This window comes from Raphanus sativus, chromosome 6 (genome assembly GCF_000801105.2).
Source record: "Raphanus sativus cultivar WK10039 chromosome 6, ASM80110v3, whole genome shotgun sequence".
NCBI classification, from domain to species: Eukaryota; Viridiplantae; Streptophyta; class Magnoliopsida; order Brassicales; family Brassicaceae; genus Raphanus; species Raphanus sativus.
The window spans coordinates 11,795,747-11,809,697 of NC_079516.1; the positions used below are offsets into that span (position 1 = coordinate 11,795,747).

Here is a 13,951-nt window from a genome sequence, read left to right on the forward strand (position 1 = left end):
GTGTTGTAATCCTGTCAAGTGTGTTTAGACTCTTGCTGAATGTGTACATGAGTGCATGATGGGACCACATTTATCTCACAACAATACAATATAGTTATTCAGTTTTCTTTTTGGTCTAACCTTTCTTCCATTAAAACACTAAACTTATGAAATAGAGTATTCAATCTCAGAGAGTTTGTTAGACAAAATAAACAGAACATCCTTCGCTAGTTTGTCAGCATGCTCATTACAGAACTTCTTTTTTTTTTGTGCAAACATATTCTCCATTACTTAAACTTGAGAAACCTTACAATAATTCAGAGCTTTTACAGCTCCATTATCATTACAAACTGCCAACTTGGTGGCTAAACAAGAGATTAAAATACTTAAGATAGATAAATCACATAACTTCAATTGCCAAGCTTCATGAAAGATCTTGTAGAGACCAATGTGATTGTTGGACGAGATTTGTAGCATCACAAACGGTGTGAGCAACTCGAACTGGTTATAGAGCTCAAACTGATTGGTTGAGTTCGTTGAAGACTCCGTATAGGAGGGATGTGATGGTAAGTATTTTTCCATGAAGGAGGAGAATGGTGAAAGCGATCTCTCCCACCCTCGGTGGGAGGAAGTTGATATAAACTTTTCCAAAAAGGATAGGTCTATGAGGCTTAATCTTTCAAGCTTCCCTAAGCCATGTCTTGAGATTAAAGAAGTTAGCTTTGGACAACAGATGCACATTGTAAGCTCATGACAATAGCTGTTTACAGAGACACTTCGAATGTCTTGTGAGGACACTAAAAGAAGTCCCAATAGAGGAGGAAGCAGTTTCTTCACACCGGCGGACAGAGAGATGGGTTTGAGACCAAATTCCGAGGGAACGAGCGTTGATTCCAGGCAAGGACTTCCAACTCCAGCATTACCGTGATGAAGCTGTGGAGATTTGATGGAACCAAAGCCGAGCCTTTGGTCGCTGTGGTCTAACAAACTGATATAGAGGGAGCAATCGTCGGTGTGAGCAGAGCCACAAAGGAACTCAGTTACGGCAAGATCTAAAGCAAGGTTACTGGGGCTTTTGCCGTCACGCCATAATAAGTTTGAGTAGTTCTTCCCTGTAGGGAGAGTGGTCGTCGAACAGAGAGTCGATGATGGTGGCTCATTACAGAACTTCTAAAGTACATTTTTGGATGAAAAAATGTTCAAACTCATCACCTAGAATGTCTTGTTCTTACTACTATCTCTCAGGATTGATGAGCATCAAAATCCACAGAGAAGCCAGCATGGCTAGAGTAGCTAACCAGATGGCGAATTGGAATACTGTCTTCGCAGGAGTACAACTGATGCTAAGAGGCGGATCAATCTAGTATTGTTAGCATATTTATTTAAATTTATTTTCCCAAAAACTTTAAATTTAATCCAAACCAAACTATTTGGTAGGGCTGGGCGTTCGGGTATCCATTCGGGTTTCGGTTCAGTCCATTCGGGTTTCGAGTTTTCGGGGTCAAAGATTTTAGTCCCATTCGGATATTTCTAAATTTCGGTTCGGGTTCGGTTCGGATCTTTGCGGGTTCGGTTCGGATAACCCATTTAAAATATTTTTAGATTTTCAAAATTCATTATATACTTTAAATTTTCATAATCTATAAAAAAGATAATATCTTACATTTAAATTTTCATAACATATATGTCAAAATACCTTAATTTAACATATAAATTGGTTTTCTTTGAATATTTGGATAAATAATCAATAGATATTTAACTATTTTGGTGTTTTCAGTATACTTTAGCTATTTTAAACATTTACTTTTGACTATTTGCATATATTTCCGAGTATTTTGGAAAACTTAAAGGTATCTTATATATTTTTAATATTTTTAATATACATTATATATAAAAAATAATGTATATATTTAAGTATATAAATTTATTTCGGATATATTCGGGTACCCAAAATATTTCGGTTCGGATCGGGTTCGGTTTCGGTTCTTTAAATACCGAAATTTTGAACCCGTTCGGATATTTAATCAATTTCGGTTCGGATTCGGTGCTACTTTTTCGGATCGGGTTCGGTTCGGTTTTTCGGGTTCAGATCTTTTACCCAGCCCTACTATTTGGATTGATAAATTCTTTAACCAATTAATTTAGACATACATTTTGGTTTGGTTCGGGAGATTTGGACTCGTCTGGATAGATTTGGTTCAGTTAGGTTAGGCCTAATTGTACATAGTTTATCAGTGGATGAGAGTTTAGTGGAGGTGGGGTTAAATTGATATCAAAACTAATTTATGAGAGTTAATATATAAGAACGGTTATTTGTTTACCAACTCCTCATTCATTCAAAATGGTGAGTTTGAACCTAACACCCATATGAATTGATGGCTCGTCTACCAAAACTGCAGGCTAAGTCTTACTCGGACAACTTCAAATGGGAAGGCAATCCTTGACCAGAGAAGTGACCTTCCATCTGTTTCTTCCATTTCTTCACCAAAAGATGGAGAAGCCTCATTTGATCAAAGATAAAACTCTCTTGTTTCTCCTTTATTTAGCATCTTGTGAGCTTTTGTCTGAATGGATTATTTTTTGGTATTGTTCCTTGTTATAATAATATGATGATGATGATCACAAACACCTCATCAAGATATCTGATCATTTGCTGATCTACTTCTCAATAGTTTTGAATTCGTGTAAATGAAAGAGAGATGGTCATGCTCGAGTCAATCATCCTTCTTAAGATACAAAAATTAAAAAGAAGATAAACAAACAGAAGATATATATTGAACGAGACAGAGTCTGTCTTTTCCATTACATGTAATGAAAAAAAAGAATCATTGACTGATAACTCTCCCATCAGAAACAAGCATCCAAGAGACAGCAACAGCAGAGCGCAGCCAAACTGTGATTTATATATATATATATAAACAGAGCACAAGACATTATTATTTGGATACTAAAACACAAAAAAAAAAGAATATCATTTTAATAAAAGATAGATGGTGGGATCAAGAACGTACCATCCTTCCAGCATACCAACTTGTTGCTTTTGTTGAGGAGCTTGAGAGTATTGAGGTGGAGGATAACCTTGAGCAGGGTATCCCTGAGCATATCCCGGCGGTGGATAACCGGCGGGAGGATAGCCAGTGGGAGGATAAGCGTCCTTAGGAGGATACCCTTTCAACAAGAATTCAAGAACAAAGATTAAACCAGCAGAAAAAAAGGTAAAACAGAATATCAAAAAAAACTGAAGAGAAGATATATATTTACCTTGGGGAGGAGGAGCACCAACAGGATATTGTTGTTGATTATACATCTTCTTCTTCTTTTTTTAAGTTCTGTGAGCTTTTCTTCTTTCTTTTGTTCTCTCTATTTTTAAGCAATCTGTTTCTTTCCTTCCTTTATAGCGAAGTAAGTAATGGCGGTTAGAATAATATATTATATTATTTTGTCAAATTAAACTTTCTTCTTCTTCGTTTCTAATTGATTAGTCATTTCATTTTTTATAAAGAAAATTATTCTTAAAAAGTCTTTCTTGCATCATCAAGATTACGAAATAAATTCTTTTAAAAGTTAGGTGATCTATCTGTTGTTGATACTTGACCTTGCAACTTTTTATTTTAGCAAAAAAAAAACGGTAAAATCTTAAAGTTAATACGTAAAAACCAAAATAGTAAGCAGTTTATCTAAAAATCTGGTAAAATCTGAAAGTTAATATTATAACACTTCTGAAAGTTAATATTAACTATTTTAAATGAACTATTTAAATCCTTATTTAAAACATAATTAATTTGTTGGTTAATCGTATGTAAAAAAATGTTTGAACTTATAATCATATCGTTTTCGTCATGATATATGATATAAGACCACTTGCAACGGTGAAAACAAATGAATTCTTAACTAAAAAAAAATTAGTATAAAATACTGTAAGTCCCACATTTTTTGGTTTTAGTGTCAACAAAACCTTTTTTACTCATTCTCTAAGGATCAATCTTCTGCCATCAACGTTACTGTACACAGGCTTCTGAGTCTGTGATTGGCTATCTTTCTTTTTAAAGTTGAAAAAATAGTAATAAAATAATATAAAAATATCTAGGTTATAGAGCCAACAGAATATCACCGTTGCTGCTGCTCTAACAACAGCAAGAAAACAAATTAGATAAGCCTTCCTTGGTTGAATAAGAAGATGGCTTTTATGCATCCACATGCTAGGGCAGGTTTCCTGTGACATCTATAATCTTACTATATATTCATATATTTTAATATCCATAAACAGTAAAACCCATTAAGGACTACAAGGACATATCAATGCATGTTTATTTAGGGAGGATTTTTTAGCGAATATACAAGAGATGTTTTTTTAGCTTATAACTAAAATAATTTAAGAAACATTTTTTATATCTTTTATTTAGAAGACATTTTTTATCTTGTTTTAACATATAAGAAAAATCTCTAAAAAACAGTAAAAAAAATTCTTAGCTTTTAACTAAAATAAGATAAAAAATGTCTTCTAAATAAGAGATATAAAAAAATGTTTCTTAAACTTTTAACTAGACATATTTGTTAAGAAAAGTCTCTTATATTTATTAAGAGACACCGTTGTTTTAACATCTAGTTAAAAGCTAAGAAAAGTCTCTAAAAACAGTATGCGTTGCATTATACGCAAACATGATACATATCCTAAATAAGAGAACCAATTAACATTGCTACTACAAATAGTGGTAATAACATCCACAGAAAGCTAAAACACTAACATAATAATCAAAGAAGAACATTTACTTTCCTTACAAGAAGAGCTCTTTAGGAGAGTTATTTCTCTCCCTAAACAACGGCTTGAGGCATTAAAGGGAAAGTATATGTACCACCCCGATCTGTCTAGGATTAATTGGTCATCCACCCTCGCTCCAGTCTCACGGTTGTGCATTAATTTTCTGGAAGATTCGAAATTATTATTTATTGACTTTACAATCACCACATAACGAATCACTTTCCGATAGAGCATTCATCTTCTACTATTCAAGTTCAATCATGTTTAATCCTCTGAAATTCTAAATGAATGTTTGATGGAAAAAGTAAATCAATTTTATAGATAGTCAAATAAAAAAATCATCAATTTTTTTAAGGATTTATACAATATAGCTTTAGCTCAAGTCCTCCTCCTCCTTTTAATAGCTTCCCAAGCTCCACACACTTCTTCCTCGCAAACTCGTTCAAGACCTCTTTCGTAATTAAACCATTCACATTTTTTTCAATAAAAATATTATTTTCTAAAAAAAAAATTAAAGAAGTTTTTTTTTTTGAAAAAGAAAACTAAAAAAGTTGAATTGAGTGTACACCTTCGAAGCTGACGAGACGATAAACATGTCCGATGAGTAAAGTGTCATCTGGTCGAAGGAGCTCTAGCTGCTTTAAGGGAGATCTTTCCTCCCTCCTCAATGTCGGCGACGTCACCACCACCCCAACGTAATGACCAGGATTGGAACTCATAATGTCGCTTGCTGTCACCGACCAGTAAATCCTCTCAACCTTGTTCTCCGCCAGGTGATGTATCAAAACCGTCGCTGCCTCCGCCGCTTGACAATTCCCCATATGTTAAAGAACAAAAGAACAAAAGTTTTGATGTTTTTTTTTGGCTGGGTTCTAGTATGAATTAAACAGCGAGGTTAATAAGTAAAGAGGTTGGGGATGGTCAATCTATTTTTATTATTGAAGATAATGACATATGAATGCTATGGAAAATTATTAAATGTTACACACTATGGAAAATTATTAAATGTTACACCCTTTTTGTTGGATTTTTTTTTGCAAAATGACTCAAAACTCAAAATCAAACACAAAACTAAATTATTATTTTTTGAATTTTTTTGTCCTATTCATCCACAAGTTCACATTATTTACGAAAATACATTAATTTTTTTTGTTTCGAAAATAACATTTTTACTCTCTCAACCTCATCATCTTCAATTATTTACAAGATTGTCATTAACTTCAATACCTCAACCACTATGAACAACCAATTTGAAACTCTAATTTACCCTCTTTTTCTCAATTCTTATGAATTAAAAACAACATCTCTTTCACTTTATCTCCATATTTATCCAAAAAACTCAAACTTTTGATTCTAAATTTTTTACGTTTGATAGAGCCATTCAAGCTTACGAATCTTGGTGGATTACTTTTGTTTGAGGTTCTGTGTGGTTGGAGAGAACTTCTGTATGTTAGTTTTTCAAATAAAATTCAAGCTTTCCAAAATCTAATCCTTAGAATACATATAATACCATAACACGTGTTGTCAAACCTAAAACCAAAGAATATCATGATTAACTACTTTCACTCATCTATATTGATAACAATTCACTTTTATTGTATCTTAGTTTATATCATTTATAACATATGTTAATTACATGGCTTCAATTTTTTACTTATCAAAATATTTTTTACAAAATTTATAAATTATTTTTAAGATCAATTATAACGAGACGACTTACTGGAGTTATAAACGTAAAAACAAATCCAATTTTTTTTTGTTTGGTCTTAAGGGGATGATCGTAATTTTAATAGGCTTTTGAATTACTTTTGTATTTGATTTAAGTTTAGATATACTTTTGCATATGTTTTTGCTAGATCTGTTCACTTTTTATACATACTTTAGCATATATATTTCTTATTTATATAATATGCTCGTGTGTGTTGGGCTATAGAATATCTTAATGGGCCAGACAAACAAAAAAAAATCTGAAGTTAAAATCTAATTCTTACTAAACAGATCAAGATTTAAGTCCACCACGTGTTACAACTTAAGAACACCAAACATAAACCCAAGCCACTGATACATATCACAAAGCATAAATAAACGGAAAAACAAAGATGGCTTTGATTGGTTAGTTGAACATATACTGACTGACTCTTATACTATACAAGGTACTGCATAGATCTCCTCGCACCAATACTAATGGTACCCCCAAACTTAAATGTGTTTGTTGTACGTAACTTTTTATTTTGCTACACATACCCCCCGCAAGAGATAGTTATTTTATTTGTTACGTGGACGTCGGCGTCGTGTTAGGAGAGAAGATTATATTCTACATGTATTGAAACTTATATACTAACAAAGAAACCTCACAAAATCAGTCCTTTTAAAAATCAACAAGAAATAGGAAAAAAAATAACGATTTTTTTACTTTTTTTTATCTTTTATCTTTTATCTTTTATCTTGGACGTATAGGAACAAAATCAGTCTTTTTATCTTTTTTTATCTTTTAAAAGCTCTATCTTTTTTTTTTGATTATTTAAAAAGCTCTATCATTTAAAACAATACATCTACGTTAAAAGCTCTATCTATTTTTCGTTTCTTGAATTTGTCAAATAACAAATCCTCTTCTTCGAACTTATCACAAGCCTTCTCTTCATCGATCCTTCCCATCACCATGCAGCTATAGTTTCTTCGGAGATCCAACGGTCGTCCTCTCACCGCCCTAATTTCTCCTCCACCGACAGGTGAGTAATCTGATACAAACCGGTAGCGTTCACGTGTCGCTGCCGTCGTCGTGGACGAATTTAGTGTGAAGCTACGAGGGAGAGTAGTGCTTGGTTCTTCGCAGATTTGGAAATTACCAGCCGGCAAACCGAAACCGCCGGAGCCACCACCACCACCACGGATGTAACCGGCAGAGCATGATGTCATGCTACGTATGTAAGCATCACGTGCCATGATCAAGAAACGAACCGGAGATTTCACCAGTTTTGCTAGGTTGCTCTCTTTCTTCATCTTTTTAGCTTTCATGATTTCAAGTGAAATAAAAAACACGACTGAAATAAATTTTATAAGAGACATCCGTGGACTTCGATATAAATGTACCCTTCAATACGAAAATAAATTTATAAGTTTATATATAATAAATGTATATAGTAGTTGGATGTTTACAGCTTGGGGGATACTTATCTTATTAAAAAAAATGAATCTAGTTTACTTTCTTCAAGTCAAAATGAGGTTGAAGTTGCAAACAAAAGGCCGGAAATTAGTCTTTAATATTTTATAAAGTTTGAAACACATATCGTGAGTGATTAAGTTAATAGCAAGTATTAACATTTTTATTTTTATTTTTAAAATTCAAGTTGGGATATATATCCAGTCAAAAAATTGCCAAGTACTCGTCAATGTGTTATTAACACGTATTATCTATAGATGGATTGGGATATGACACCAAACTTCATGTATCTCATTTTAAACAATGAAAATACTGAAAACTGTGACGGGGAGTGAAAGATTGGTTAGATAGTCGACTTGATTTTTCAGCATAGTGATACAAATTTAATTATCATGCCACCAATTTGTCAAATAAATGTTGCTTCAACTTTTAGTTTCTTCTAAACAAATTTTTACACGGATTCGTTTATGTAGGACAGCTTGAGATGTCAACAATCAATTTTGTATGCTGACTTTATATATTTGGATTATAACATGCCAACTGATAATAAAAGCATTCACAATAGTAGTCTCTCACAAAACTTTATCACTAAAAATAATAATATACAAATACAAGAAGGAGAAAGAGAAAAAGTTGAGAAAATTTCTTCAAAATTTCTCATTTGACAAAATGATTTCAAATGTATCAGAACATTTTATATCACAAGAAAATCTTTTCTCCAATGACTTACAAGTTACAATTAACATATGTTTTGAAAATCAAGATCCCAAAATTTTAATTATGATCAAACTTCGAGGAATGTGTACTAAAATTGTTAACATAGAAAAAGAATTTGTTGAATCATGTGTATATCATTGACCTAGGTAGTTATTGATAATTCTGTGGTTATAATTTCAACATCCACACAATGATTTTAGAGTATGTATGTCTATAATCTACATACACATAAATGGAGTAATGGAGCCATGGATGTGTCTTATTATTTGATAGGTGTGTGCTTTTATTATCTTTAATTTGTTTGTGAGGTTTTTTTAAAAATGTTGCTATATGTATCAAAATAGGGAATTAATTTATACAAGAAACTCAGCTGTTTTCATTTAAGACAACCAAAAAGTAACGAAGATGTGATAAATTATTAGCATGTTTGGTTGATGTATAAACTCTAAATAATACTCCCTCCATTCTGAAATATAAGATGTTTAAAAGGATTTTTTTATGTCTCAAATGATCAGATGTTTTCATATTCGTAGGTGAACTTTAGCTTTATCGAAACCATGTAACCAGTTATACTTTATAATTGGTTAAATAACCTTTTAATTTATAGTTTTAATGATATATTCAAAATAAAATTTAGCTTTTAACATGTGTTTTTACTGAAACAGCTTATAGTTAGGAACAGAGTGAGTAGGTATCACTTCGTATCATAGTTGAAAAAGAAAACGACTGCTAGTACGTAACTTTCCCACTAATAATCAATACACATATTTTCAGATCAAGTGATACATATAAATACAAACGTGAAGTAGTTTGACTAGTTATAAAGAAAGTACAATGACACACTATATCATTTACCAAAATATTCCAATGAATGACTATAAGCTAATTAATCATTTAGGGATTGTGGTTTTGTGTGTAAATGTAATCAGTATGAGCAGCCAAAGTTCTTCGTATCAAGACGCATTCTTCTTCTCCAACACCTTCGCAGTTCTCCTCTCCTTCTTCTAATTTCTGTGCATAAAAATAAAAAATATGATCACTTAATTTTTTTTTTTTCATCAAAAGGCTATTCTATTACTCAAACTTGAAGTGATCTGGGTAACCAGACCGGAATAGAATAACCAAAGTAGCAAAGAGATCTATGAAAAGTACGAGCACTCCTAACTAAAGAATCAGCTAAAACATTCTCAGTTCTCGGCACGTAGCAGATCTTAAAGTCCATCATATATATTAATTCACTATAAATAGAATAAGAAGAGTGATGGTGAGGTTTTAGCAAAAAAAAAAAAGAGTGATGGTGAGGTTTTAGCAAAAAAAAAAGAGTGATGGTGAGGTTGGGAGACCTCAACGGAGATTTCTCCTGGATAAACGGACGTAGGAGTAGGCCGGGCTGATGCGTTTGCTACCGTGGAGCAGAGGAGGAGAGCAATGATGAAGAAGAAAGTTGAAAACTTAGCCATTTTATGATATGACTAAGTACTATACGACTTCTGTTATAAATATGAAGCAGATCAGATCAAATATATCGAGAGAGAGGTGATGGCTTAAGATGGGATGAACTTATATGAGATTTAGGTTAGTATTTGGGGAGTATTTATAGAGAAAACATGAGATGAGAAGATAAAAGTTCAGCAAGAAACCTGAGCCATGTAACCTTGAGTAAGTGTGCGTCATAAAACCATTGCATACCAAACAACGCGCATGTATATTTTTAAATTTAATTGCTAAAATTGAGTTATGGAAATAAAAGATATGTAATTAAACCATTGTTTTTGGTTGGTGAATCAGGCAGTTTCTGGTGAAATTGATCAATGAGGAGTCAACTATATCTTAAATACCTACATACATAAATAGAAGAAAGTTGGTGGCGGATGTATCTGTACACTCTGAGATTCACCTAATGATTCTCGTGTGAAGTTAGTTGCAGTATACACTAATGAGGGTCGTAGTTACTTATTAAGCAGTTCGCTGGTTGTAATTAGTGAATAATTGGCTATTTCCAACGGCCCCCGGGAGTAATAGAGTACAGATTCTATTTTTTTTGTTGTTGGTAAGTAATTATTCTACACATACGTGTGAAAGGCTGGCTTATATTAGTACATCTCTTTATTTTGTTTCGTTCAAATGTTTAGATACATGTGCGGTGGTGTCGTGGTGATAGAACCATTACATTTAATCTAATGCAAACTAGAAGAACCGAGATAATACTTTGTTGTCTTTGACGTTTTCATTTATATATCTTTATTTCCTTTAGGCCACCCATGTTTCATTTACATTTTTATATAGATTTGATGTAATCTTTCATCAAAAATCATGTTTCACTCTTCAAATGGTTTATCATATATAATTAAGAGGCTAGCAGTAATGGAAATAACCCCTTGGCGCATGTCAAGATCCTATATGCTTATTAGCGTTATTTTAACAGTTTTCATTATTTTTTTATTCTTTGTGGTGGATCTTAAATTACAAAATCAAGATCAACCACATCCCTGGACGATATACCCTCGTAAACTTAAAGTATCCATTTTCAGAACATATTGCGCTTCTTTCTTCCTCAATAAATAATATATCACCAGCAGCTTGGAAAACAGAAGAACTAAAAAAATTATGAAATGTTGATATCCAACTAGTAATGGATATATAAAATAGTTTTATTTCGACGTTTTCTTGCTGTCTGTATCACTGCTAATGCCACCTAAGTTTCTTATACCCAATTGTAAGCAAACAAAGAAAGCGATTTTGAAAATTAAGAAAGCTTTTAGTCGGGAGAAAAAATTCAATAGTTAGTGATGACAATCTAATTTGAGACTTTATGATAAGGTTTTAAAAATTGAGTAATTAACTTCAACTTTGATTACTTGATTATTATTAGGAAAATATTAAACACAATAGCTGCAAGTGGTGACAAGGCAATGAAGAAGAATAATGAATTTCTTAATATTCAGAAGAATTTTATCATTTGTAACTAATATTTTTTCCTTTCTGTTTTTTTTTCATTTTTAATGTAGAGTAATATAAAACAAACTTGTTTTTTTTATTGAATTTGATAAAAAATAATCATTTTCATCATTCTTAGTTACAATTTTATTCATGTATGTTTTTTTTTACATTCGTTCCTAGTGTTCGTAATGGTTACCACGAAAGATGGTGTGCACATGCATGAGTATAAAATTAAAAAGTGTTTTTTAAAATTGTTTTTGCATTTTTTGAGTACATAGGGCTCTTTTGAACCGAGCTTTGCCGTTAAGAAAACTACCACCAAGAATATCATCTATCTAAAAGAATTATTTGAAGAGATGTCTTGTTTAGTATGCAAAACGCTTGTATGCAACTTCTTACTAGTACATTTTCGCAAATCAAAAGTCATAATACCTAATAACATAGAGGTTATAGTATTAAAATGTGTGTTTCATGGACCGTATAACGTAAGTTAAAAGTGAAAACGAATATATGGACGAGATTTCAAAATATAGTAGATAGTTTTCAAGCATGTGCTAGCATGATGTAAACATCAGTTCAAGAACTAAAACATAAATACGCGCACCAAACTTAAAAGTTATACAGGCAACTTTATTTATCATATAAAAACGTTATATCGTAATCGAAAAGGAACAAACCGTGACCGTCAATTCGAGAGATAATTTTTGGTTCCGAGATTTCGTTCGCGCACACTTTCAAACAATCCAGAATATAATTAGTTTGTTGTTGTTGCCGTCATTTCTCACTATGAAAAGCTGTTATCCAAACCAAACCAAAACTCGTTTTATCCCCACACGAAAAGATATGTTATCATCGGTATATTAGATAAGTATTATCCACACCTGAGTTGATGTTATAGTGTATATTAACTAAAAAGTAAATGTCAAATACTTTAATCCTAAGAACTAGATTTATCTTTGACGCGCGGTATATTAGATAAGAATTATTAATGTTTTTGGATTGAGTCTGCGACTTTTACAAGTATTTGGAAACGAATATTCGGTATATATAAAGGCAAATGCGTAAATAATCAAGAATGAAAAAGACGCTCTCCGGCTTACTTTTTGAGCTATGTCTAATCCCATAGTTACACGTATCAAGATACCGTCGCTCTCCTGACTCGAACCTTTTCTCACATTACCACTAAAGACGGGAATACCCTCGTGCATGCCCCCAAGCCTCAAGAAATCTGTCCATAAATATGAGACTTCTACAATGTAATTCTTCCCTTTTCCCCTTCTACTCTTCCTTTCGTATAGCATTTTGATATTAATATTTTGTTTTGTTTTAAATTTGATTTTAGGGTTTGAGAACCATTATGTCTTCGATTTTACCAGGTTTCTTATCTCAACCGGAAGTTGCCAATCATGTACTTACATTGGAAACAAGATTCATTCCCTGGGACGACGGAGCATCAGATCTATTGTCCATCTTTGATTCACCGGTCTGTCCCGTAGAAGTGAATCCCGCTGTTGAGAAAAAAAACTCATGTCAAATTCTAAACAAAAGCCATTCTTGTCCTGATATGGAAGATAAACCTTCTAACCTGACCGGTTTGAACGTTTGCTTCCCTAAAAGAGACGAGTGGCAAAAGAAACGAAAAAAATCAAACCGGGAATCTGCTAGGCGGTCGAGGATGAAGAAACAAAGATACCTAGACGACTTGAGAAGCCAGCTTAATCAGCTCAATACCGAGAACCGCGAAATAGGCAACCAGCTCCGGTACGTTATGCACTATTGTCAACACGCGAATATGGAAAATGATCGTCTACGACTGGAACACAAAATTCTACATGAGAAGCTGTTAAACTTACGACAAGCTTTGGTGCTGAGGCAAATCCAGCAGAGCTCTACGTGTGCTACTTGGTCGTGCGTTAACAGTACCGTTGTAACGGTCCATCAAAATACTTCAATGCTAAGAGATCACGTAATTTGAGATTTACGAAAAAGACAATATATATATACTATGTTGTTGTCGATAAGGAAATATATATGAAATACTATTAGTCTTTTATGTTCATTTTGTAAATAAGTTTCTAGAAACAAGGAAAAGACGCAACATAAGGCATAGTTTTACTATTTCGTTAGGTTGTGTATGGGAGAAAGTCATATATTCTGTTACTTACAGATTATATGAGTCTTTCTCTTCATATTCACTTGTGTTTTCTTAACGAGTTTATGATCTGGATCATGGAATATATGGACTGTCTATGGGAGTATGAAAATAGTTACAAGATGATTTTCAAAGCCAAGTCACTGAAAACAAACACAAATGCTACAAATCCGCTTATAATGACGTCGATAATATATTTATTGGTGAGAACTGACATGCATATAACATTCTTAAATAGTTTGCC

At 32.8% G+C, this 13,951-nt stretch overlaps 5 protein-coding genes across 5 annotated transcripts; 1 reads left to right on the top strand and 4 right to left on the bottom strand.

Moving 5' to 3' along the window:
* Window positions 1–2,682: 2,682 nt before the first annotated feature.
* On the bottom strand, window positions 2,683–3,392 carry LOC108809641 (protein CYSTEINE-RICH TRANSMEMBRANE MODULE 13). The gene is made up of 3 exons (XM_018581789.2): window positions 3,241–3,392; window positions 2,991–3,147; window positions 2,683–2,872 (listed from the first exon to the last, which is right to left on the bottom strand). The coding sequence occupies exons 1-3, from the start codon at window positions 3,284–3,286 to the stop codon at window positions 2,827–2,829; spliced, it is 249 nt and encodes an 82-aa protein (XP_018437291.1). The 5' UTR covers window positions 3,287–3,392; the 3' UTR covers window positions 2,683–2,826.
* Window positions 3,393–5,088: 1,696 nt separating this feature from the next.
* LOC108807810 (uncharacterized) lies at window positions 5,089–5,761 on the bottom strand. The gene is made up of 2 exons (XM_018580052.2): window positions 5,307–5,761; window positions 5,089–5,189 (listed from the first exon to the last, which is right to left on the bottom strand). Exons 1-2 carry the CDS (start codon window positions 5,557–5,559, stop codon window positions 5,089–5,091), a joined length of 354 nt encoding a protein of 117 aa, XP_018435554.1. The 5' UTR covers window positions 5,560–5,761.
* A 1,324-nt stretch (window positions 5,762–7,085) lies between these two features.
* LOC108810388 (uncharacterized) lies at window positions 7,086–7,864 on the bottom strand. Its single transcript, XM_018582502.2, has one exon. It carries the CDS (start codon window positions 7,802–7,804, stop codon window positions 7,277–7,279), a length of 528 nt encoding a protein of 175 aa, XP_018438004.1. The 5' UTR covers window positions 7,805–7,864; the 3' UTR covers window positions 7,086–7,276.
* A 1,467-nt stretch (window positions 7,865–9,331) lies between these two features.
* Window positions 9,332–10,249, bottom strand: LOC108809834 (phytosulfokines 5). Its single transcript, XM_018581969.2, has 2 exons — window positions 9,959–10,249; window positions 9,332–9,626 (listed from the first exon to the last, which is right to left on the bottom strand). The coding sequence occupies exons 1-2, from the start codon at window positions 10,073–10,075 to the stop codon at window positions 9,510–9,512; spliced, it is 234 nt and encodes a 77-aa protein (XP_018437471.1). The 5' UTR covers window positions 10,076–10,249; the 3' UTR covers window positions 9,332–9,509.
* A 2,562-nt stretch (window positions 10,250–12,811) lies between these two features.
* Window positions 12,812–13,614, top strand: LOC130495918 (basic leucine zipper 9-like). Its single transcript, XM_056987532.1, has one exon. The coding sequence runs from the start codon at window positions 12,913–12,915 to the stop codon at window positions 13,528–13,530; it is 618 nt and encodes a 205-aa protein (XP_056843512.1). The 5' UTR covers window positions 12,812–12,912; the 3' UTR covers window positions 13,531–13,614.
* The last annotated feature ends 337 nt before the right edge of the window (window positions 13,615–13,951 follow it).